General features: G+C 42.7%; 1 protein-coding gene and 1 long non-coding RNA gene across 2 annotated transcripts in view; one reads left to right on the forward strand and one right to left on the reverse strand.

Annotated features, from left to right (window-relative positions):
• PLB1 (phospholipase B1) overlaps positions 1-26,621 on the forward strand; it is a gene marked incomplete at its 5' end in the record, with an annotated part of 107,165 nt that overhangs the window by 42,309 nt on the left and 38,235 nt on the right. The window contains 10 exons of the mRNA XM_081940139.1: positions 4,894-4,994; positions 6,821-6,902; positions 8,565-8,669; positions 9,749-9,844; positions 11,562-11,633; positions 12,959-13,082; positions 14,904-14,962; positions 16,874-16,947; positions 19,114-19,157; positions 23,274-23,382. Coding sequence (XP_081796265.1) covers positions 4,894-4,994; positions 6,821-6,902; positions 8,565-8,669; positions 9,749-9,844; positions 11,562-11,633; positions 12,959-13,082; positions 14,904-14,962; positions 16,874-16,947; positions 19,114-19,157; positions 23,274-23,382 — 866 coding nt within the window. The remainder of the gene's footprint in view (positions 1-4,893; positions 4,995-6,820; positions 6,903-8,564; positions 8,670-9,748; positions 9,845-11,561; positions 11,634-12,958; positions 13,083-14,903; positions 14,963-16,873; positions 16,948-19,113; positions 19,158-23,273; positions 23,383-26,621) is intronic.
• On the reverse strand, positions 9,625-13,960 carry LOC309385583. The gene is made up of 3 exons (XR_014174255.1): positions 13,811-13,960; positions 13,004-13,092; positions 9,625-9,829 (listed from the first exon to the last, which is right to left on the reverse strand). It is a non-coding gene; the product is annotated as an uncharacterized lncRNA (long non-coding RNA).

The following is a 26,621-nucleotide window of genomic DNA, read 5'->3' on the forward strand; positions in this document are numbered from 1 at the left end:
CATCTAGCAAACAATAACCTGAGGCAGATGTGGCAGGGACTGCAGCACCTAACCAACTATAATAGCAATACAATAAAGACAGTCAATGTCGATGCCTCATTGGTGGAGGAGTTGAACACCTTCTTTGCCCACTATGAGGTCAAGAGACCTGACCCTGTAGCCCCAGCCCACCGGCCCTCCAACTCCCAGCCACTCACCATGTGTGACACCAAGTGAGAGCTGTATTGAAAGCCCTAAATCCCAATAAAGCGGCAGGTCTAGATGGGGTGTTGGGGAAAGTGGTAAAAACCTGTGCTGATGTTATATACATATACCAGTATGTATGTGGCAATGTGTGCTAGTTATTACTTATTTGGGTTTAGAGATTTCTTTTTTATTTATTGTGTTACTGAGATGTAGTATGTGGTTTTGGGGGTCGGTGGGCTGCCCCAAGGGAGGCTCATTCAATTTCTTTGTATACATGTTGTGCGTTGACAATAAAGGTTTGATTGATTGATTGATTGAGCAAATCAACATAGAATGCTTAGCTGTAGCAGACAACTTCCCCCAACAACAAGCTATTGTTGTAACTTCCTCCTTTGACTTTCAAGTTGCTATTGCTACATAAATGTATCTTTAACACTCATTCTTTTATACTCAGTCATGTTCAGTTCAGACAAATGCCCCAAAATCTATAAAATAGCACATAACTTTTTCCTTTTTTCAAAAATTCTTCTGAAAGTTAGGATACGTTACTGATAGTTAAAGATCAGGAGCTTTTTCAGTGTGGGTATTCCTCTTCTAGTTGCTGCCAAGCTCCTAGAAAAGCTCCAAGTGGGACTAGGACATGCTATTCGCTGTAGCTTATGGTCCAGATAGTTGAATTAGAGTCCCCTTGCCTGTTTGTGATAGCTGCCAATCTCCAGATATTGCCTGAGATCCAACCTAGCAGGTGGGTTCCTGCTACCGCTACTGCCAGTTCGCTCAGGGACGCACCCCGCACATGCTTGATGTGTGCTACTAATTGCTTTGCACATGCACAGAAAGCCAAAACAAGATGGCGTCACCTACGGCGCTGCCAAGAGAACCAGTTACAACGGTCGCGGGGAGGGGGGGATGCGAGGACAAGAAAAGATTGCAAGGTCGGTTGGGAGACCGTGGCTGCTGGCTACGCCCGGTCGTTTGTACCAACCCCCGCAACCTAGGTGGTCAGGAACTACAGAGCCAGGGCCTGAGGCTGATGCTCTGCAATGCAAGGTCCGTGACCAAACAAGGCCCCCCTCATTAATGAGTTGATCTCAGAGGGGGAGCTGGACCTTGCAGGGATAACGGAGACCTGGTTGGGCCACGAGGGTGGTTTACCCCTCGTGGAAATGTGCCCACCGGGTTTCCGTGCATTCCATCAGCCTTGGGCCCTGGGTAAGGGTGGTGGGGTGGCGGTGGTCATACAGAATTGTCTAGAGCCGAGGGAGTTCACTGTTCCTCAGATACCCGGGTGTGAGTCACTAGGTATGAAATGGGGCCCAGGGAGGCAGTGGGGCCTGCTGATTGTATACTTGGCTCCTCGCTATATGTCAGTGGCCCTGCCCGAGCTCCTCGAGCTGGTCTCGGAGACGGCGGTTGAGATCCCCAAACTTTTGGTTATGGGGGATTTCAACCTGCCATCAACGGGAGCAGCGTCTGAGGTGGCTCGGGAGTTCATGGCTTCCATGACAGCCATGGGCCTGACCCAATTAATTCAGGGCCCCACACACGAAGGTGGCCACACACTGGACCTTGTCTTTGTATCTGAGCAGTGGACGAGTGATCTGGGAATAGGGGATTTAGATATTACTCCCCTGTCATGGTCAGATCACTCATGTCTCCGGCTGGACTTCCCTGGCGCTACCCTCCACCGCGAGGAGGTGGAGCCAGTTTGCTCAAGCTGGTACCGCCCCAAGCACTTGATGGAACCGGACAGGTTCCAGACGGAGCTTGGGCCACTACCTGTAGCCCTAACCCACGCTCGGTCAGAGGACCTAGTCGACGCCTGGAATAGGGCGACGGCGGGGGCCTTGGACCGGGTTGCGCCTTTGCGACCTCTCCTACGGCAGCGACCCACCCGGGCTCCCTGGTACACCGAGGAGCTAAGGGTGATGAAGCGCCATAGGAGACGTCTAGAGAGCAGGTGGAGGTCCTCACGCTCCGAGTCTGACCGAACACAGGTAAGAGCCTATTTACGGACCTACCTTGTGGCATTGAGAGCGGCCAAATGTAGACATTGTGCCGCTCTCATTGCGTCTGCGGATAACCGCCCTGCCGCCCTGTTAGGGTGACCCACTCTCTCTTGTCGCAGGAGACGCGGGGGGCACACTTGCAGGGAAGAGCAGAGGAGTTTGGGGAATATCTGCAGGACAAAGTCGCTCAGATCCGGAGCGGATGGCCCCCCCCCAGTGGGCCGGACGAGCCGTCAACAGTGAGTCTTGTGAGTCCACTCTGGGAGGAGTTTGACTCTGTTGCCCCCAAGGATTTAGACGGGTTGCGTGGACGGCTGCGACCCACCACATGTTCAATGGACCCGTGTCCCTCCTGGTTGGTACTGGCATCCTGGGAGGTGACATGAGGCTGGCTCCTTGGCCTGGTGAATGCCTCATTGAGTGAGGGTTCCTTACCGACTGCCTTGAAAGAGGCGGTGGTGAGGCCCCTACTCAAGAGGCCTTCACTTGACCCAACGGAGCTAGCTAATTATCGTCCAGTCTCCAACCTCCCCTTTTTAGCGAAGGTTGTTGAGAATGTGGTGGCGCAGCAATTTCCACGTCGCCTTGATGAATCCGTATATCTAGACCCATGCCAGTCCGGCTTCCGACCCGGGCACAGCACAGAGACAGCCTTGGTCGCGTTGGTTGATGATCTCTGGAGGGCCAGAGATAGGGGTTGTTCCTCTATCCTGGTCCTATTAGACCTCTCAGCGGCTTTTGATACCATCGACCATGGTATCCTATTGCGCCAGCTGGAGGGGGTGGGAGTCGGAGGCACCGTTTTACGGTGGTTCGGCTCCTACCTCTCCGGCCAGATGCAATGTGTGTTGACTGGGGGGCAGAGGTCGACCCTGAGGCCACTCTCTTGTGGGGTGCTGCAAGGGTCGGTCCTCTCGCCCCTTTTGTTCAACCCATATGTGAAGCCGCTGGGTGAGATCATCCGTGGTTTTGGGGTTGAGTACCATCTTTACGCTGACGATACTCAGTTGTACATCTCAACCCCAAGCCACCCCAACGAGGCTGTCGAAGTGATGTCCCGGTGTTTGGAAGCCGTCGGGGTCTGGATGGGGGACAACAGACTCAAACTCAACCCCTCCAAGACCGAGTGGCTGTGGCTACCGGCACCTCGGTTCAGCCAGCTGATCCCATCACTGGCCATAGGGGGCGAGCAATTGCCCCCTGTGGAACGGGCGCGCAATTTGGGCGTCCTCCTAGATCCCCGGCTGTCAATGGATGACCATGTGGCAGCCGTGGCAAGGGGGGCGTTCCACCAGGTTCGCCTGGTGCGCCAATTGCGCCCCCTTCTGGACCGGGATGCCCTATGCACGGTCACTCATGCACTGGTGACGTCTTGCCTGGACTACTGTAACGCTCTCTACATGGGGCTTCCCTTGGGACGCACCCGAAGACTGCAGCTAGTCCAGAACGCAGCCGCGCAGGTAGTCATGGGGAGTACCAGGTACTCCCACGTAACACCTCTCCTGCGCGAGCTGCACTGGCTGCCTGTGGTCTTTCGGGTGTGTTTCAAGGTTCTGGTTACCATCTTTAAAGCGCTCCATGGCATAGGGCCTAGCTACCTGCGGGATCGCATCCTCCCACACACATCCCTGCGGCCAATTCGCTCTCACAGGGAGGGGCTTCTCCTGGTGCCGTCCACTAGGCAATGTCAACGGGCGACACCGAGGAGTAGGGCCTTCTCTGTGATGGGCCCAACCCTCTGGAATGATCTCCCCCCCGACATTAGAACCACTACTGACCTCCGCTCCTTCCGACAGAAATTGAAGACTCACCTGTTCCAACTGGCTGGTCTGGCATAATTATAACGTCTACCTCCTGGCATACACATTTTTATTGGTTTTTAGAGGGATTGTCTCTTTTAAATTTAATCTTACAGGATATTGGGATTTTAAATTTTGTATATTCTGATTTATTTACTTAGCCGTACAGTTTTGCATATCTTTTTATCCTCCTCACATATACGTATATTTGTATCTATTTATTTAATAATTTTAATTTGTTGTATTTTTGATACGGACTGTACACCGCCCCGAGTCCCTTTCGGGAGAGGGGGCGGTCTATAAGCGCTAATAAATAAATAAATAAATAATAATTGGCAGATCTGAGTCGTGGCTGGTTCCAGCGACCCAGGTCGCCAATTTACTATCAGTTCGGCCAAACCAGTCCAAACTGGTAGGAACCCACCTCAGCCTAGAACTAAGAAGTTTCCTGACAATGAGAACAATTAATTAATGGGGCAGCTTAGCTCCAGAAATCCTCATTTCACCTCAACAGAAGTTTTTAAGAAGAGACTGGACAGCCACCTGTCCAGAGCGTTATAGAATCTTCTGCTGTGGGCAGGGGCTTGGACTAGAAGACCTCCAAATCTTTGTTCCCACACTCTGTTTTAGCATTTGCTTTTGTAAGCTAACGGCCTGAGTGGAGAAAATTTCAGGGTGTGGCTCAGTTATCACAATCAGCTGCAATCACCAGCTTGGATGCTTGTAAGTAAAGTTGTGAGTTAATCAATGGATGGGAATATGGGGCGAGAAGTGTTTCTGCCTGGCTATAGTTACTTTTCCCAATTTCACTGCCTCATAGAGTCATCTGACAGTTCTTATGTACTACATTTGTAAAAGAACCACTTGGCTCCTTCTCTTTTACATGTATCTCTTTGCAGGTGCCTCGTACATTTGTGAACCTAGTATCAATACTTAATGTGATACCTGTGAGGAAACTGTATCAGGAGATGAGCATTTACTGCCCAAGATTGATTATGAGGTTTGAAATGAATTGATATTGTGCTGGAACTGGGAAAAATCCCCAATATTTGTGCTGATGGATGTGCTCCCCTTAAACTTAAGCAATTGCCTTTTACTCATTCTGATTGTTGCAATATGGAAATATAAACCGAATACACACTATCTAAATGTATAGAAATAGTCTTGGAAGGGTCATAGATTATTTTGGGGGGGGGGTTGTCATCAAATCTGCTGCATAGAGCAGGGGTGTTAAATTCATGGCCCACAGGGTGGATGTGTTTTGTGCTGACCACGCCCACCCACATTTTTAATGACGGGGGAAAAAGTTGTAATATGCCACGTGACAACACGATGCCATCAGTTTGATACCCCTGCCATAGAAGATACAAAGGTTTACAGTGGAAGAGAGATAAGTAAAAAATGCATTTCCCAATTGTTTTTCTGGTGGCAGGAATACTTTGAACAATCCATTGTGAGGCTTCTATTCATAGAAAAGAGCAATGACTCAAATCCAAGAAGTATAGTATATTACAAAAAAGCTATACTCCATGAAATAATGTGTGATACTTACGCAATTCAATCGGAGGAGTCAACATTGTTTGACCAAAAGATGCTTTTTCAAAAGGCAACTAGACTTCGTTTTTCCTTGAAGACATTTCACTTCACATCCAAGAAGCTTCTTCGGCTCTGACCAAATGGTGGAGGATGGAAAGATTTATATCGCTTTCAGTTGTCTCCTCATTAGGATTCTTTCTGAGAGTCATGGAGGCCACTTGAAAGTTTATCTGTAATGCAAATGGGTGTGGAACCTTCTTAGAACTGCTGAAAGGACTATGCTATATAGAGAGATAAGTGTTGTTGTATTTCTCCCCCTTTGTTGGGAGAGGGCTGTTCAATCTTAATGTAGATAGTCTCTTTGACCCCTCTTTCAAACCAATGATCCTTTCTGTCCACAATGTGGACTTTGCTGTCTTCAAAAGACTTTGCTGTCTTTCAAATACAGATGGACTGCTGAATCTTGTACTGATGGATTTGTTCTGTTGTGTCATGCATTTGTAAAAGTGGTTGTTTTGTTTCTCCAGTGTAAAGATCTGAACATGTGTCATGCATTGCACTGCAGTGCTTTCAGCAATTCCGAGAAGGTTCCACACCCATTCGCATTATTCAGGTGGCCCTGAGGGCACAGATAAACCTTCAAGTGGCCTCAATAACTCTCAGAAGAGAGATGGGTTCCTACTGGTTTCGAATGGTTCAGCTGAACTGCTAGTAACTTAGGGGCCTGGGTTGTGGGAACCGGCAGCAATCCAGGCCTGCCACGCCCCCAAACAGGCTCTCCTACGGTGGCGCCATCTTGATTTTTTTGACTCTGCCTATGCACAGAACAACTTTCTTTGCAGAAATGTTTTTTTTTTCATTTTTAAATGTTTTGTGCACGCGCAGAACTTTTTATGTTTAAATGCGTTCAGCGTGCGTGCTGAACCAGCAGTAATGCCATCAGCAACCCTCCCCTGTCTCAGAAAGAATGCTAAAACACAGATGACTGCAAGCAATATAAGTCCTTCCATCCTCCACCATTCGGTCAGAGCTGAAGAAGCTTCTTGGATGAAAAGTGAAATGTCTTCAAGGAAAAACAAAGTCTAGTTGCCTTTTGAAAAACTGCCTTTGGGACAACCATGACTTGCATGATTGAGAATCTCTATAGAAATACTGTTTGAGCATAACATGCTTTTCCCAGCATGTGTCACAGGAAACATAGTTATGGGACATGAAAAGTGAAAAGTTTCATTTTTTTAAATGTCTGAGATAAGAATGATATGGTCAACATGTGCCATTTTTCCCCTCTAGGGCATTGTGTGGATGTATTTTCAAACCTAATGATAATTCTTCTGAAATTGAGAAAGTGGAATTTTTAAATAGAAGATATCAGGTAAGGGAAATGCATTATAAATAATATACAGCAGTGTTCTACATCTCATCCTTTTAAAAACCAAGAGTGAATATATTAGGTATTTTTGCCATTTTACTAACCTTGCTTCTGGATTTGGTTTTAAGAATGAAAAGCAAGTTAGTTTAAAAATAATTAGTGACTTAAATTACATTTGGTCTTTTTCACACTTTCATTTAAAAGCTTCTTTGCATTCCTGGGCCAACTTTAGATAATAATCATGTGAGCTAATTTTTATCAATGAAGCACACTGCCCAATCCTATGCACATTTAAAAATGGAAATAGATCATAATTCCGTTAAGTGCAAGTGACTGAAAGCTGCAATTATACACTTAACATGGAAATAGGCTCCATCAAACTTGTTTAAAAATACTTTATGTTATATAATTGGCTAATAAAATACTGGCTCTCTTGAGAAAATGAGACTGTTTTTCTGACCGAAATTATCTTAACTTGTTTTAAAGCCTGTAAGTCCACTGCTTCATTTTATTACATTACATATTTAAACAAAGAATAATGCAACAATTCATCCAATAGAACAAACAGACTTGAAAAGGTTGCTGTGTGCTCAATAAATATCAAATGTCTGGTTAGAAGCAAAGCCCAGTGACTTGGGCTTTGAAATGTGACTTATTTTGACAGTCAGCAAAGAATAGTTGTCTGCAGTGGAGGCAAAAATACAATGGACTACTGTTATGAAGGTACAGTTTCTTTTATTCTTGGGAATCTGACGAAAAGACCCTGTAGCAGAAATAAGAACTTGAAGTTGTGTAAAGTAGAGCCTCAAGATCATATCACACATTACATGGAGATTTGTGACTAAACCTCCTTTTCAGACAAAAAAAAAGGGGGGATTCTAATTGTTTTGCAGAACAATAGGTATGTGAAACTTTGTGGACAATTTTAATCAGAAAACCAGTCTCCCCCCCCCCCCTTTGAACTCCTGCAATTCTATAAGTCTTGACTATTTTCTATTGGAACAAACTCTTGCTTCCTCCTGGCTTCTAGTTTCAATGCTGCCATTACTCTCTTTTCCTTTCATCTCAGAGCTCCTTTCATTTAATCTCAAGTAAAATTCCACTTTTGAGGTTTTGGTTTTTCATGGATGTATGTTCGGAATTCATCTCAAGTCATAGGCAACAGTGAAATGACAGGTTGGGGATCCTCTGGAGGATTTCAAATGAACCCATAGGAAGCTTCTCATCTTAGCAACTTTATGTGTGTCTATGCATGAGTGTGCAAGAGAAAGACAAATTATAAATCACTAAATGTATATAATAGCCATGTACTAAAAAACCATGGATCAGATTAATTGTGGGATAGAAAAGGATTAATTTTTACTCCATGACTTTTGGTAGTTTCAAAGGATGGATAGCTATGCTTATAGGTCAGCTGGAGGGGGGAACACTAATGGGCTTGTGCTGTTTATTGTGTGGTCCTGAGTTTCAAGGTCCATAAGAGTGTAGACAATTAGGGGTCAGATTCATATGCTCTGAAAAAATTGGCATTCCCCCCCCCCTAAACCAAAGAAATGGTTGAACATTATTCCTGTATTTGACATAACTTTGACAGACATATCAGCTTGTCATTTCACTGTTTAGCAGCTCTAAAAGGAACATTATAATGGGGTTTTGTTTTGTTAGGAAGAAACTCATCGCTTAGTCGAGAGTGGAAGGTATGACACAAGAGAAGATTTCACTGTGGTTGTGCAGCCAGTGTTCGAAAAAGCAAATATGCCTCTGACTCCGGTAATTGCAAATGTATACATGTACTACATTTTTGAGAACTGTAAATCATAGATGGGGCCTATCTACTTAAATACCATTGAGTTCAATTATCTCCTTTACATTTGACTGTGCCTGAATCCAACTCATAGTATAGTGAGATTGGGAATTACTTGGGCAGGAGAAGGATAGCCATGATGATTGCAAGCAGCTATGATTTAATGGTCAGCAGACTAAATTGACATGCATAACTTTAATTAGGTAAGCCTCAGGTAAATGAAGTTATAGTCCTATGAAATTATCTTGTTTTCTTCCCTTTAACATGAGATAGTTAACCCTCGTGGGTCAAATAAGGAAAAATAAGGGACTATATTTTGAGTAATGAATGAATGAACAGATTGAAAGTAATTCCAACAGAGATAGCACATGATAAGCCGCAAACTGGCGTATGCTAGCCTGCCGCCGCCACCCACCCCCTTTCGTCCACGTGGCGTATGCCAGCTCACGGCTTTTGCAAGCTGGAATACGCTAGCCTCCTGCCGCCGCCCACCCCCTTTCATCCATGCGGCATACGCCAGCTCATGAAAGCTCCGAGGTGGCGTACTCTAGCCTCCCACCGCTGCTGCCCCCCCTTCATCTACACAGCATATGCCAGCTCGCGAAAGCCACAAGCTGGTGTATGCTCCGCACACGTGCATGTGGGTGACGCCAGGGCCGTTCCAACCATACCAGTTGGAACAGTATCCGGAACCCACCACTGGTGTAGGGTCTCCTGCTTGGGTGGAGGGTTGGACTAGATGACCTACAAGTCCCTTCCATCTGCTGTTGCTGTTGTTGTTGTTGTTGTTGTTGTTATATAATCTAACAGTCAAGAAATTATTTGAAGCTTGTGGTGTACAGTATGTATTTAGACTTTATTCTGTAAATAGACTGAATATCCTGAACTGGATAGTCATTTGTTTCCATTTTTACTGTTTTTTCTGTCTCTCAAGTGAAATGGGTTCTAGTTCTTGAAAATATATTCAGCAACTCATTTTTGCTTTGCTGGAACAAATCAGCAGAGTTGCCCTTATGGAAATAATAATGTCTGATTCTTCCTTTAGAATGGGCTGCCAGATGCTTCATATTTTGCCCCAGACTGTTTTCATTTCCACCAGAAGATTCACACACAGGCTGCTCGGGGGCTGTGGAACAATATGGTAAGAGATTGTGCTAGATGATTTTCTCTTAGTCCCATTCATAAATCTCAGAATGTGGACATTTTGTACTAACAACTTAGTCTAAGAATAATTTAAAAGCTAAGCAAGGAAAAAACTGAATGAGAACCTGATATTTATCTTTCACATCTGTAGAACTGTCATTTGTTGTATGCTGTAGGCAGGAAAAGTGCGATGATTATACACTGAGGACTAAAGAAAATCTGCTAGAAAAAGGCACTGAAACTTTATAATGTCCACAATAGAAAAACTAACAGGAGATACCCATCCTGAAAACCATTGTTTTCTGATTATAGAAATATGTTGGTGAATCATATTCATTGTGTAGGTAGAATCACAATGGATTTTTAATTGGCTGTCTGCTTGAAGTTTATTAGGAACATAAGAATCTTGTCTTAAGATACTTTCATGCTACTTTTGACAGCCATTATTATTGCCACCCAAACCCTCCTAATTACATACCAGCCTTGTGAGAAGTTGTGCTGCTAAGAATCCTCTTAAGTTAGGTGCTTCTTCCCTCCGGAATGGGATAACTCTTCACAGCCAATTCATCACAGCCAACTTGCCATGGCCAACTACTCATGGCCAATTCGCCGCAGGCAGCTTGCCATGGGACAACTATGTCAGAGTGCGCACAGTGTGACTATTTGGAGACAACCCAGGAGCAAAATACATAAACAGGTTTGTCCTTCAAATAGTGATTTATCTACAAGGAATATATACATACATGTACTAGGCAAAGTCAGACAATCAATCATCAACTACAGCATGGAAGAACACACGAGACAGAGATACACCCTCACAGAGCCTCTCTTATATTACAGCCTCTTAAAGTGGTAGGAGTCAAATAAGCCTGCTGACTCATTGCTACCATTGCATCATTGTTATAATGTTACAATATTACAACATTACAGCAGCTGGTCAGCTATTAAATCATCATTACCCTGACAAACTCACTGTGGGACAATTCAACAATTCAATTTAATTATTTGAAATAATTGTAAAATACTTTAATTTTTTACATCTTATTTTGTCCTTCATTTGGCATCCTTTCTTTAATGAATCTATTGGATTATTTCTTCAATATTAGTGTAACTCTTGTCCCATTGCAAGTTGTTCTGCAGTGAGTTGGCTGTGGCAAATTGGCCATAGTGAATTGGCTGTGGCGAGTTGACCATGGTGAGTTGGCTACAGCAATTTGGCTGAGGAGAGTTGTCATAGATCCTCTTCCCCCAGGTAATAAATTGCAGAGTATAAAAATTAGAACTCCATTCTAATGGTTCCGAGAGGTGAATGAGGTGGACTCTACACAAATGGGTAACTGGTTGCACTGCAATTCCAGAGGAAACACAGCAAAATATTTGCAATATTTCTTCTGAAGTAATAGCTCAGCTACTTAATTTGGAAATTAATTGTCCCACTTTGTTAAGCTTTACCTAGGGGGTGTAGCATCTGTATCAACGCAATCCTTTTGTCTGGAAAAGATCTGAGCCAGACTTTCTGCTGCAATATTATTTCCCCTGTGTATTATATCTTTAATATACTAAAAATTACAGAATTAGATCATTATAGTTCAAACTTAAATTGATTACCTAATTCTCTGAAGGCTCTGTGGATTACACTTTGTAATGATTTATGGCATACATTCCTGCATCTTTTGTTTTTCATGCCCTATATCTTTTCCAATTATTTGTTGTAGTTGGAACCCATTGCAAACAAGACAATAATACAAAGATTTGAACCTGAGATAACACTCAAATGTCCAAACCAGGTAAATGAGTTTTCTTAGAACTCTATAGTACAATGTAATTTCCAGTATTATTTTCTTTCCCATGCTTGCTGTGCATGTGAGATTAATATTGCCACCCCCATCCTGGTATTTTTCTATGAACTGTATAAATCCTACAAAATAGAAAGAACTATTCAATTGCTAAATTATCTGGGTTAGCCTTGACTGGATGCTGACACTAACATACGTAATAGAAGCGAGAAATGTCCTATAATCTCACTAACATCAGTGAGGAACTTCTGTGCATAAAATGAGACATCCGAAAAGGTATGTGTATCTGGAAAGTGAGAGATGACTTGAGGGGAAGTGTTGATGTGGCTCCATCTGAATTCACTAGAATCCCTTACTCACTCCAAGAACCTAATACATCACTAGTGTCAGTGATGCCTGAAATTCTGGAAGGCAGATGGATGAGAAGATATTCTCATGTTGGTCTTCTTTAGGTATTGAACCTGCATTGACTGTCTAAAAATTGGTGGCTTTCTATATTGGCTCTTGGAGAATATACTGGTCTAGGGAATCATGATGATTTCTAGAAGAAAGTACCACCCAGAGTTCTTGGGTTAATAAAACAAGATATCAGGAGCTGCATGATTTGCTCTCTGGATTTGATGTTTGTGTGTTTGTGTTTAACAGAAGCTCCTCTTATCAGACTAATCAAATTAGTTTGTGATTCTGAAGAGCAGGTAACTGGCATGCCTCCCCCAAGGGTGAGTTGCTGCTGGCATTACTGCCGGTTTGCTTCGCATGCGCATTGCTTGCTTTGCTCATACATGTGCCTACTGCGTGTTGTTTGAGCATGCACAGGACATTATAAAATGAGTTTTAAAAATGCTGGCAATGGCAAGGGCGACTGGGGAACTGGTTCAGGGGCGTGGCCAGCCAGCAGTCCCTACCGGTTAGGCAACCCAGTCCCAATGTCCACTACCGGTTCGCCTGAACCGGTGCGAACCCGTAGCAACCCACCTGTGGCCTCCCCCCTCCGAATCCCATATTTAAGCAGTTAAGTTTATTCATCCCACCAAATATCTGTGCCCTTTCTTCTGAAGATCAACAGTAATTGAGATGGTAGGGGTAAATGTGAGAGAGATTTAGATATAAAGACCAATATGAAGGCAATTGACTTCTTCTGCTTTTATCCTGTTAAACTTGCTGAGATCTCATAATCTCCTCCTATCTCATCTGGTTGTTCCTTAATCCGAGGTACAGATGCGTACAGTACCTGGGTTATTTGTAAGACAGACTTGCCTCTGGAGGGCGCTTTGGGATCATCTTTTCACTTTAACTTGGCTATCCCTGTTCTGTAGGCCCAGCCATATTTAATGACATACAAAAACAGCAACTATACTTACCACAAGGAAAATACTCCAGTTTATGGAAGCCAGATGCTGTGCAAGGATAAAGCACCATCCATCGAATATCCTACTTCAGGTAATTTTAGCTGTTTGACACCAAACATTAAGATAAATCACAAAGGACAAATTTAAATGTTGCTTTTCGTGCCAAAAGCTAATATAAAATATCAACTGTTTCTCAGTTTCTGAACATTTTTTGCTGTATTTTCAGCAGTGTCCATACTTTTTAATAGATAAAGTTGCAGATATGATCCATGGCAACAACCTTTAACATGGTGAGCAGGTCTGGATGAATATTGTTAACATCCATAAAAGAGAGCCAATTAGATCTAGTGGTGAAGGCACCAGCCTAGGAAATAGAAGAGTGTGAATTCTTGTCCTCCCTTAAGCACAAAGCCAATTGGATGACTTTGGGCCAGTTATTCTCTCTCACCCCAACCACCTCACAGGGTTGTTGTTGAGGAGAAAATAGGAGGAGAAAGGTGTATTGGACATGTTCGCTGACTTGAGTTATTTACAGAAATAATAAAAGTGGGATGCAAACAAACAAAACGAACACTAATAATATATTGTGATCACTGGGCAGGAAGAGCCTTTTTAAGGAAATTTGGATTGTTCATTTATACAAAATATAAAGGTGTGAGACTTACTCTTATGCATATTTATCACTAAGTAACTCAAAAAGAGTTTGGTTGAACTTATTCGGAGGTGTATACAAGATTATAATCTAATTTATTGTAAATTTATGAAAACATCCTGATGATGTTGGCTGTGACTTATACAAGTTTCTATTGTACTACTTACCACATCTTTAAGATTTCTCAGAAAGATTTCTCAGATTTTTTTCTGCAACATATGAGAACAGTTGCTTGCATTCTGGAATGAGTTTGCATATCTTGCTGAAATGCATTGATGCAATATATGTCCAGCTAGTTCATTAGGGTGCTTGCTCTTTCAATTGAAAAAAAAAATCAGGTATGGTAATTTGGGGCTTAGTTGCTGTAAATAGTCATTTCTAACTTTGGGACCTTATTTGCATTATTATACCATTTTTTCTTAACAGTATGAATACTTTACATGTAGTCGCTAGCAACTGCCTTATTTAGTGACTGTTCAGTTATGATAGCAATGAAAAAGTAACTTTACAAACAATGCTTGCATTTACAACCTGCTCAGGTCGGTAAAGCAAAGGAAGGAACTTCTGAAGTCCACAAGCACAGTTGTGTTTCACTTAACAACAACTTCAGTTTGCAACCAAGTTGTTGATCCCAATTGTGGTTGTTAAACAAGGACTATCTGTATTTATTTAGCATATTTTAAAACAACTAACTTCAATGGCTTTCAAGGAGAGGATAGAACCAGTGGAAACCGTGAATTGGTAAAGTAATGCAATAATATCACATAGATACAGTCAAGAAGTTATGTTCATTAACAGGAATGTTTGGAAGAAGTGGTGAGAGCTCTTTGGTGGAAGGGGAAACCTAAGTTGAAAGAAGAAGAAGCATTTGCCATGCCAAAAGAAGAATGGCCCTGGAATACGGTGCTTTGAAGCCAGAGGTGGGGGGAGGAGTCATGCTCCTAGTAACTTCAAAAGGCTAATACCATCTGGCAGTACCCAGAATCTGATGGAGTCATCACCAGCATTAATATAGAGGCATCATAGATTGATTGTGCAGGAAGTACAGGGAATGCACATCTTCTGAACTGGAACCATAACATTCAATGATATTCTCCTCTGTAGAGAACTGGGGGTGAAACAAAGGTGACATTATGAAGACATGTCTCACAAAAATTATGAGTAAGGCTTTTTTATGCTGAAATTAGCAAGAATTGAATTCTGCTTCCTGCAAGAGGTTTAATTACAATGTTTATTTTCTTTGTTCTTTTTGTTTCACAGTGCATAGCCTAAAACCATCTGATGTGCGAGTAATAGCTGCCTTGGGAGATTCCTTGACTGTAAGAAGCCTGATTCTTTTGCCTAGGAAAGCTGCAGTTCCCTTTGTTTATTTAAATACAGAGTACAGGTCCCTATGCTGGCTCCTGGGCGAGGCAAAGGCTGCTCCCAATGTGGAAATATAGCCGTAGGTTCATTGTAATTGTCAGCCCTTATGCGATTCCCCTCCCCCCCTCCTCTGACTCAGTATGAATCAAATGATTAGGGTTCAAGTTTTCATGTAAATCCAGCCTGGCTTTTTCAACAAACCTGACAGCCTTAATAACTTCATTAAGTAATTTAATCAGGTATTGATAGCAGCTGTTTTAAGACCTAAAGGAAAACTTCATCATTCTGTTACTTTATCCCTGACTGCCTGAACTTGAGCAAAGTTGAGGTATCGGTATGAGTGGCAAAAGACTTCTAAGTTACTGTTATTTTAATATAAAGCATAACAGAGGCTGACAGTGAGGAAAAAACAAAATCAAATTGTTGGTTTTAGGGAAGGGTTTGCTTGTTTGTTTTTTTGCAAATGCACCAACTTTAAAAGTTGATTATTCATAGCAAGAGCTGAGATTTCAGGTAAAGGATCACAGCCCTTAAAATTCCAGGTATCAAAGCCTTATGAACAGGTGTAGCTCAGTTGTTTTGGAGGCATTCTAAGCAGTGGTGGGATTCAAATAATATAACAACCGGTTCTCTACCCTAATGACCAGCTGGGTAGGCATGGCTTGGTGGTCATGTGACCGTGTGGGTGTGGCCAACTCAATGTCACTCAGGTCAATGTGCACTTGACTTTAGCTGTTACAATGTAATAAGGGCTAACAGGAGAGGCAGTTTCTGTAAGGAGGGCAATAAAGATTAGGCTACAACACCAGAATGCTTCCTTCCTGCCTTCCTTACAGGATTAGCCCTGTAAAGTGGGGAAAAAACCAAAATGAGATTTCTTCCAATAATTGGTTCTCTGAACTGCTTAGAAAGTTAACAACCAGTTCTCCCAATAGGTGCGAACTGGCTGAATCCCACCACTGATTCTAAGTGCTCATTTTGTGTAGCTGGGATGGGAGGGAGAATTAAGGTGGCAGGATTTCCTGATTGTTCCAGAATGGGAGAGAAAAACAGTGCAGAAGATGTCTGGATGTGGCCTAAATGAGGGGCACCCATATCTAAATTGTGCCATTGCTTCTACCAGTCCTTTTCATTTTGTCTCTTTGTTGCACTCTATGGACTACCAAGCAGTATTCTGTTTTTGTTGCGCCTTATGTACCAACCTCATTCTGACTTCCCTTCATCCAGCTTCACTTGAATAAATAATGGGACAACAGTAGTACAAGAGCTAAGTGAACTGATAGTGTATCATTTCTCGATGAATTTCTCACTATATTGCTCCATTAATCTTGCCTCCTGCTCATAACAGTTCAAAGCACCACTTAGTGCATCCATACATCTTGTTGATGGGACATGGTGTATGCCTCCCCTATTTCAAACCTTTCAAAATGCCATGCAAGGGAGGGTTATAATAATGATGGCTGGATAAAAGTGCCAAATCCACCTAAATATCTGGCTGACTTTGTGACCGCTTATAATAATAACTTTTGGGCCACAGTTAGAAAATCTGTGCATTTGACAAAATTTCCATCTCAGTTACAAAAGGCCACACCGCTTGGATTCTCACATGTACTATGTGGATACATTACCACAGTCTAGATTCTTGGGAAGAACGTGATGCATATGAAGGCTAACAATAATTAAAGGGCTGGCATTTGTGATCTCACATTTTTAGGTATATAATTTTTATATAAACATGACTAAAAAGGGGGCCCGATGCCCATGTTGTAAGCGCCAAAGACTTAAGGGAATAGTTTTATTTGAAGAATAAAAAAGGAAAAGAAACATAAATGATGAAATTGTTCTTTCTCTTCTTTCTGAGATAGGCTGGTATTGGAATAGGAGCAGCACCAAATGACATGTGGGATATGCATACACAATATCGAGGCCTGGCTTGGAGGTAAGTCTTTGGGCTCAAGTCATGGCTGGTTAAAGAGTTATTTATCCATCCTTGAGTCAACAGAAAAACCTGCTACAATATTCTGCTACAAGAACAAGCACAGCACTGTTCTTGATTGCTTAATTTCAGTTTAGGAACTGATGGAGTCCTTTGGGTTAATTTCACAGCTGGTAGTGAAAACAAGCACTTGTCCTTCTCTCTTCCTGGACTGGGGCCAGTTTAGATAAATGCTTAGAACAGCAGGTTTATCCACCTGTCAAGTTACCTTGCTAACAGATGGTGGCCCCTAAGACACAACCAGAGTATAATGGGAGACAGTTTTCCCAATGCTTCTTGTAACACTGCCTTCATCCTGTTTTTATAACTTTCATTATTGCAATGGATTCACAGATGAGTGCTAAAACTACAGTGTGGCCTTGATCAGATCACTGCCAGGACATGTCTGAAGCCATTGCAACTGTCAGGCTGTGTGTGTCTTATGAACTAGACTCCATTTCCTTTCCACCATGGTTGGGAATGTAACTCACTCAACATGGATTTGCTCCTCCAGACCGCCCTGCTTTAATCCATATTCCCTTCTGTGAGTGTTACCTGTCTGCAGGGTTCACATCCTTTCAGAAGAGCCTTGCACTTGTGTTTAGAAATAGCCCATCAGGCAACAGATGCAGGGCAAGAACTTTGTAAGAGTCCCGTGCCATTCCCCTCTGTGTTGCTGCCGTGTGCCTGTGACCTATCAAAAGAATTGTTGCTGAACATGGTTTGAGCACTGTTTCAGAAAACCAAAATACACTCAACCTGGCTATTTCTGAACATTTTTGGGGGGAAAGCATTAAACTATTCAGCAAGAAGGCCATTTTATTCATTTTGGACTTTTAAAGTTTTACCATGTGTTCTTTTTTTCTATTAATTTTTTTATTTGACATTTTCCAAACATTAAAATCACAATTACATTTTTACAGCTTTCTGTTATCGGTATTTCTTTTTTCTAATTTTGGGTTTTCCATTTTCCATTCTATTATTTTATACATATTCTTCTTTGTTTACCTTTTCATTTTTACAATATATAATCGATATACAATATTTCCATCTCTGTTGCTTTCTAAATATGTGCCATCTCTTTTCATTGTGTTATGTGTTTCTTATGCATTGATTTTACATCTCTTTTCATGCCAGTTATACCACCTGTTCCATATTTTGTAGTACTCTGTTTCCGCTCTGTCTCTTAGTTCCATCGTTAGTTTGTCCATTTCTGAGCATTCTAACACCTTTCTTATGGTTTCTGCATTTGATGGAATGGTCTTGGTTTCCAACTTTGGGCATATGAAATTGTGGCAGCAGTGATTATATGAAGCATTAAATATTGGATAGCCTTATGTGTTCTATATCTACGGGGCAAAATACTAGTTTTAAGGAGTTTAATTGAGATGATACCTAAAAAATCTAGAGAGCTATTATTTGGTGATATGCTAAGAATACTATGGGTTCATATTCCTTTCCTTGTAGGGTTACAGTTTTCAGAATTTTCTGGAGGGGGCCTAACTCCTGGATCTCTTTATATTTGCTATGCTGGATCTGCTGTGCAAAGGAAAGTTTAAAAATTGTCCATTCCTTCAAAATAAAGGTTGCCTTTGTTCTATAGAAATCAAGGTATCTTTAGAATAAGAAACACTGGCCATGTTATGTGAAGGTTTCTATTGGCCATTAGCAAGTTCAGTGCTTGCTCAGATCATACAAACATTAATTTCCCATAAACACTTATTCATTTATTGTCAGAGAGAGATTGGCCATGCCAGGAGGAGGAATCAAGTGAGTAATTAGTCTGGAATCATTATGTAGGCACAAGATGGCAAGGTCCACCCCCCCCCCCTCCAAATGCTGTTGAACCTTATCTAGTCTAGCTCAGATGCAAACTGTCAGTCTGGGAAGATTGCTGTGAGACAGGCATTGAGCAATAAAATAACTAATGTAAATGATTTACATGTGGGTCTGGTTGTCTGTGTCTGACATTGATATATCTTGTCCTGTCCATCCTTTCCTTTTCCTACTATTTATATCAGCATGTCTTGGTTCCAGTTATTGTTCTACTTAAATTGCATTTTTTTGAAAAAGAAGTTATCTTTTATACTAATAGGGGCTTGGTGTTGTCTTCTGTTTTTCTCATTGCAGCATTGGAGGAGATGCTTCATTAAAGAATGTAACAACTTTACCAAGTAAGTCAAACCTGCTCCTACAATTGTGCTATGAGAAAATGGCAAATGCTCCCTTTGTGTGTTGTTATTAAGAATGAGTGATTCAGTAAGGATGGAATCCATCACACAATGCAGCACGGAACTCAATGTTGCAGTTGATATCAGAGTTATTCTTAAAATTAGGTATTGCTTCCTGATTTGAACATTTGAACAATCAAAATATCATCTTGTCTGTAGATAGGAATAAGACTGTTTTGTTTTTTTTAAAGGCTTTTATTATAGATGGTTAATTTATTTGGAGGATTTGAATTTAATAATAAATTATAATGAACACATAATTTATTAGTAAATTGAAATCCTCCAATATTTGTTCAGTTTTATTACCCTGCAAAACATCGAATTCCCACTGAATGCAATAATATATAGTATATTTCCAAAAGTAGTGAATAAGATGGGTAATATTAAAAAACCTACAATAATTGCTCAAAATAAAGCCATTTTTGAATTTAGAATGATACTTCAACAAGAAGAGTAAATAGAAAAAATGAAAACAAATTAAAATCCTGTGCAATATCAGCTTCTCTACTTTGGCAACCTCAGATTACCAGCTCCAGGTTAAATCAATCCTGTAATCTCCATATCAATAATGTGTGTGTAATATGTATATATGCATATGTATATGTATCTGCTAGAAGACACACCACAACCAGGTAGAGCTGTATGCATTTATTGCCTTTAATATGAAAATACAATGCTTTAATTTATGAAAGGCATCAATTTTCCATCTATTATTCTTCCTTTCACATACACACTACTCTCATACGTAGAAACCCTCTACACACACACATACATATAAAATCCTTTTCTCTTCCCAACATGAACAGCAAAACAAGGGAAGCAAATGCCAGGAAGCCTTTCCAGATATACAATTTTTCTAAAATTTCAGTTGAAGGCATTTCTTTGCATCAGCACCTCTCGTTTCACACTCCACAAGTGAGCGGCCTCAGGGTCGACCTCTGCTCCCCTGCCAACACCCCTGCCAACAGGCATTGCGTCCGGTTGGAGAGGTAGGAGGAGAACCACCGCAAAACGGTGCCCCTCACCCCCAACCCCTCCAGGCGGCACAGTAGGATACCATGGTCGATGGTATCAAAAGCCGTTGAGAGGTCTAATAGGACCAGGATGGAGGAACAACCCCTATACTTGGCCCTCCAGAGATCATCCACCAACGCAACCAAGGCCGTCTCCGTGCCGTGACCGGGCCGGAAACCGGACTGGCGCGGGTCTAGATAGTCAATTTCCTCCAGGTGACGTGGGAACTGTTGTGCCACCACACTCTCTACAACCTTCGCTAAAAAGGGAAGGTTGGAGACGGGACGGTAATTAGCTAACTCGGCTGGGTCCAGAGAAGGCTTCTTGAGTAAGGGCCTCACCACCGCCTCTTTCAAGGCGGCCGGCAAGGACCCCTCACTCAATGAAGTGTTCACTAGTCCCAGGAGCCAGCCTCGTGTGACCTCCCAGGATGCCAGTATAAGCCAGGAGGGACACGGGTCCAGTAAACATGTAGTGGCTCTCAGTCGCCCACGCAGCCTGTCCATATCATCGGTGGCAACAGAGTCAAACTCCTCCCAGAATGGTCCCTCAAGACTCGCTTCCGACGTCCCCCCTAGACCACTGAGGGGGACCCATACACTCCGGATTTGAGTGATTTTGTCCTGCAGATATTCCCCAAATTCCTCTGCCCTGCCCTGCAAGGGGGCTTCCCGCGGCCTCTGTAACAGGAGGGAGCGGGTCACCCGAAACAGGGCGGCAGGGCGGTTGTCTGCGGACGCAATAAGAGCGGCACAGTGTCGACGCTTAGCCACTCTTAATGCCACAAGGTAGGTCCGTAAATAGGCTCTTACCTGTGTTCGGTCAGATTCGGAGCGTGAGGATCTCCATCTGCTCTCTAGGCGTCTCTTGCGGCGTTTCATCACCCTTAGCTCCTCGGTAAACCAAGGGGCCAGGGTGGTTCGTTGCCGCAGGAGAGGCCACAAAGGCGCAACCCGGTCCAAGGCCCCGGCAGCCGCACTATTCCATGCGGCCACCAGGTCCTCCATCCGGGAGCGGGTCAGGGCCACAGGAAGTGGCCCAAGCTCCGTCTGGAACCTATCCGGTTCCATCAGGTGCCTGGGGCGGAACCATCTGGGACATTCTGGTTCCGCCTCCCCGCGGTGGAGGGTAGCACCAGGGAAGTCAAGCCGGAGAGATGAGTGATCTGACCATGACAGGGGCGTAGTAACTAAATCCCCTATTCCCAGATCACTCGTCCACTGGCCAGAGACAAAAACAAGGTCCAGCGTGTGGCCTCCCTCGTGTGTGGGGCCCTGAATTATTTGGGACAGGTCCATGACTGTCATGGAAGCCATGAACTCCTGAGCCACCTCGGATGCTTCACCCTTCGACGGCAGGTTGAAATCCCCCATGACCAAAAGTTTGGTGGTCTCAACCGCTATCTCTGCGATCAGCTCGAGGAGCTCAAGCAGGGCCGCTGATGCATAGCAGGGCCGCTGATGCATAGCGAGGAGCCAAGTATACAATCAGCAAGCCCAACTGTCTCCCTGGGCCCCACTTCACACCACTTCCATATACCCATGGGGTTTTTTTGGTGATCATGTTATAAGCAACTGTATTCTCTTTTCGCTGATGATGTAAAACTATTCAACACCACCGACAATGCTACTACCTTACAAAAAGACCTTGACTATGTGTCAGAATGGTCAAACAATTGGCAACTCCAAATCTCAACCAACAAATGCTCTGTCTTACACATTGGCAAAAAAAAAATCAGAACACAAAATACAAGCTGGGTGGATATGACATCATAGACATACCCCACTCTGTCAAGGACCTTGGAGTACTCATCTCAAATGATCTAAGTGCCAGAGCTCACAATAACAGTATTGCCAAAAAGGCATTAAGAGTTGTTAACCTAATCTTGCGTAGCTTCTTCTCTGGTAGTATTGAACTGCATACTAGGGTATACAAAACTTTTGCTAGACCAATTCTTGAATACAGCTCATCTGTCCAGAACTCGCACTGCATATCAGACTTTAATACAATCAAACGAGTCCAGAGATATTTCACGTGAAGAGTCCTCCACTCTTCTGCTCGCAACAGAATACCTTATGCCACCAGGCTTGAAATTTTGATCTTAGACAACTTAGAACTTTGCAGTCTTCGATCTGACCTAAGCATATTTCCTAAAACTATCTGCTACAATATCCTACCTGTCAATGAATACTTCAGCTTCAACCACAACAACACACGAGCACACAATAGACTTATGGTAAACCACTCCAAACTTGATTGCAGAAAATACGACTTCAGTAACAGAGTAGTCAATGCCTGGAATGCACTAACTGACACTGTGCTTTCTTCCCCAAACCCCCAAAACTTTAACCTTAGACTATCTACTGTCAACCTCACTCAATTCCTAAGAGGTTTTTAAGGAGCGTGCATAAGCGCAACAGTCTGCCTACCATCCCTGTCCTAATATTTCCCTTGTATTCGTTTTCATTTCATATATTTATAATCATGTTTATACTTATATCTGTTACCTAATTGATGCTTGACAAAATAAATAAATAAATAAAATAAAATAAAATAATAAAATAAAATAAAATAAATAAATAAATAAGTAAGTTTTGTTGCCCAGTAATCCTGTTGTTCACTTTAGGAAACAAGAAAAGCTATAATTCAATAGTGCAACACATGTTTTACATGGATACAACCTCAGATTCAATCTCTGGCATCTCCAGTAAAATTGGGAAAGAACTGGAGTATTCCTGCTTATCAGTGATCTCTAAAGCATTTTCTGATGTTCATACATAATCCCAAGAAGTGCTAATCATATACTGGTAAGAGGGACAATGGCCTTGTCCCTCTTATCAGCATATTCTTGAAAAGACTTTGAGGACTTATGACAAGACGTTTGGGTTAAGAACTTCATTGTGGGCTAATTTATCGTTAATTTGGTCTGATACAATGCTAGCCCTATGAAGAAGAGATCACTACATCTAGTAACTGTTGAGTAACTTTTCCTCTAAAGAGATTTTGCTTTTCTTTCTTTCTTCCATGATTTGCCATTTCTTCCAGATATCCTTCGTGAATTCAATGCTAACCTCACAGGCTATTCAATTGGTATTGGTGAATTTACTGAGGCAAATGCCGCTCTCAATTTGGCAGTTCCAGGAGCGCAGGCTAAGTATGTTTTTTTTAAAATTGTGCAAAAACAAAATTTGCAAAATGTTACATTCTAGAATGTTTATATCTTCTTCAAGATTGCTTGATTTAAGCATTCTGGCCCAGCAGTTTTCCAGCAGCAAATTTTCCAGAACAGCTAATAGTTCATGATGTTCTTGAGACTATCTAGGCACTTCTAACATGGATGGCTGTTTCATTAGCCAGAAAGTGGCAACCTCTGTGGCCCCAAGGGCTGAATTAAATTTTGAAACTGCATATTTATTTATTTTTTATTTATCTATTATGCTGCAATGTTGACATACAAATCCATATACTGCGCATGTACATTAAATCTGTTTTCTTCTCTCCCAGTGTTCTTGAGAGATTTGTTAGGAATAAGGCATTTTCTGCCCAATGCTTCTGTTTGCTAATTTATGGTTTTTATTCTAGCACTGTTTAGAAAGACTGGTAGGTCCTGGAGAGCAGTCATACTCATTTGCTAATTTATGCTTTTTATTCTAGCACTGTTTAGAAAGCTGGTAGGTCCTGGAGAGCAGTCATACTCATTTTTGTTTCCAGTAATTCTGCTTAAGGTTGCTTATTTCCTCATTGATTTCTCTGTTGATCAGAGAAGAACAGAATGTGCTGTTCCTGCTGCTAATGATAGAAAATCAATCATCTGTTTATTTTGATCTTACTTTTTTACTTTTTACTTATATTTAGATTTTTTATACCGCCCCCTCTCCCCAAAGGGACTCGGGGCGGTGTACAGTCAAATAAAAACACATCAATAAATAGAAAATACAAACACAAAGAGGAGGCAATAAGAAACTGTACATATCTGAAGTAAAGTAGTTAAAAGCAATATTTAAATACCCTAAAAATACCCAATTAAAATATCTGCCAGGAGGTAGAATAAAACTATAAATGGGCCAGGCCGGCTAAACGGAACAGGTGAGTCTTCAGTTTTTGTCGAAAGGAGCGGAAGTCGGTGGTGGTTCTGATATCGGGGGGGAGGTCATTCCAGAGGGTTGGGCCCATCACAGAGAAGGCTCTACTCCCAGGCGCCACCCGTTGGCATTGCTTAGTGGACGGCACCCGGAGGAGTCCTTCCCTGTGAGAGCGAATCGGTCGCAGGAAAGTGTGTGGTAGGATGCGATCCCGCAAGTACCTAGGTCCTGAGCCATGGAGCGCTTTAAAGATAGTAATTAACACCTTGAAACGCACTCGAAAGACCACAGGCAGCCAGTGCAGCTCGCCCAGGAGCGGTGTTACGTGGGAGTACCTAGTACTCCCCATAATAGCCCGCGCGGCTGCGTTCTGGACTAGCTGCAGTCTTCGAGCCCCATGGGAAGCCCCAAGGGAAGCCCCATGTAGAGGGCATTGCAGTAGTCCAGCCGAGACGTCACCAGTGCATGAGTGACCGTGCGTAGGGCATCCCGGTCCAGTAGGGGGCACAATTGGCGCACCAGGCGAACCTGGTGGAACGCCCCCCTTGCCACGGCTGCCACATGGTCATCCATTGACAGCCGGGCATCTAGGAGGACGCCCAAATTGCACGCCCGTTCCACAGGGGGCAATTGCTCGCCCCCTATGGTCAGTGATGGAATCAACTGACTGAACCGGGGTGCCGGTAGCCACAGCCACTCGGTCTTGGAGGGGTTGAGCTTGAGTCTGTTGTCCCCCTTGCTTTCTAGCAAGAAAAATAGGTGAAACTCCTTGTGGATCCCTGACATGCTTGATAGCTCACCTTTGCAGGATTACTTCACCTAGATGAAGTAACCAAAGTAACAGATTGAAAATGTCATGAAATGTCAGAAATTATTTTTACTAAAATGTTTACTATTATATTCTTACTGCTAGGGATTATAAGAGGTGTTTGCAGAAAATTCTGCTTCATATCCCTTCAATTTTGGGTGCTGTTCATCCTCTTCAGGGTGGAAATTGTCTTGGGACAGTACAAAAAGACATGAAATGAAAGCACATCAATATTATCCAACACTTTTATCTTGGAATTATAATGTAAAGGTTTGTTCCTTTGACATCTCTTGGCTTTCCTTAAAAGTATTTTGAGAAAACGTATTATCTCCACTTTAGAAAGAAGTGGAGAATAATAAGTATTCTCTCTTTCCCCTTTTTCTAAAAGCTGCCATTATGTTCACTTTACACATTATGTTATTATTACAGTGTCCATGAACTTGTCAATACTTTTCCTAGAAGTTATTTGCACTCTATGTTATCTACTAAGGATAAAACAGATGGATATATATCCTGGATTTTCACCCAATAGCCATATGCATCAAGGAATTATCTTATCAAAGTTAATTATTTATCTCCACTGATATGAAGCTGTTTCAGGAAATATCAAGACATCCTTATGTATGGGAAATCTATGAAACAAAACAAATGAAGAAACAGACCAACAATTCACTTCAAATTCTGAGACCAAGGATTACCTGCTCTTCCATTTTTCATCACTATTAAGATGCTTCTATATAATAGCTTTAGGCCAGTGGCATGCAGTCAGGTGAGGCAAGTGAGGCACAGCCTCATCGCTCTCATCATGAAAAGAAAAAAAATGTAAAAGGAAAAAGCTGAGCTAGTTGCTGCCTCACCATGGATGACTCTGCTTAACTGTTTAAAAAAGCCTCTAAAAAAGCGCCCTCTACTATGAGGCAGGAGAACTGCATGCCTCATCTAGTCTGACTTTAGGCATTTTATGATCACTCGAGCAGAGTTAAGCAAGGGTTAAAAGCCTAAAAATTACTGACGTAGGTGAGGCACGCAGTTCTCCTGCCTCATAGTAGAGGGCACTTTTTAAGAGGTTTTTTTTAACAGTTAAGCAGAGTCATCCACGGAAGCCAGGCAAAGAGCCATGCTGTAGCACACACACTTTCCCCCAGCATCTTTCTTTTGGAAGGCTCGGGTCAGCTCTCCTCCGACTTCTCTGCCTCTCCTCTCACCCCAGCCTGCCAGCAGAAGGTGAGTGGGTGGGCTTTATTGCATTCCAGACATTTCCCACCCAGACAGCAGGCTGCATTTGCAATGGTGGAGGTGTTTGGGGAAGGCAGCACGGAATGGGAGGATGGCAGAGGAGCTGCTTTCAAGCCACTGGAAAAAATATCTAATCCAACTTTTGTGTCTCTGTGTGTGTTTGTTTGAGAGTGAGTGAGAGAGGGAAGGGGGTAGGAGAGATAGTCCAATCCAACTTGTGTGTGTGTGTGTGTGTGTGTGTTTGAGAGAGGGGGAGGAAGGGAAAGA

This window comes from Natrix helvetica (genome assembly GCF_964273705.1).
Source record: "Natrix helvetica genome assembly, chromosome: 2".
Classification (NCBI taxonomy): Eukaryota; Metazoa; Chordata; class Lepidosauria; order Squamata; family Natricidae; genus Natrix; species Natrix helvetica.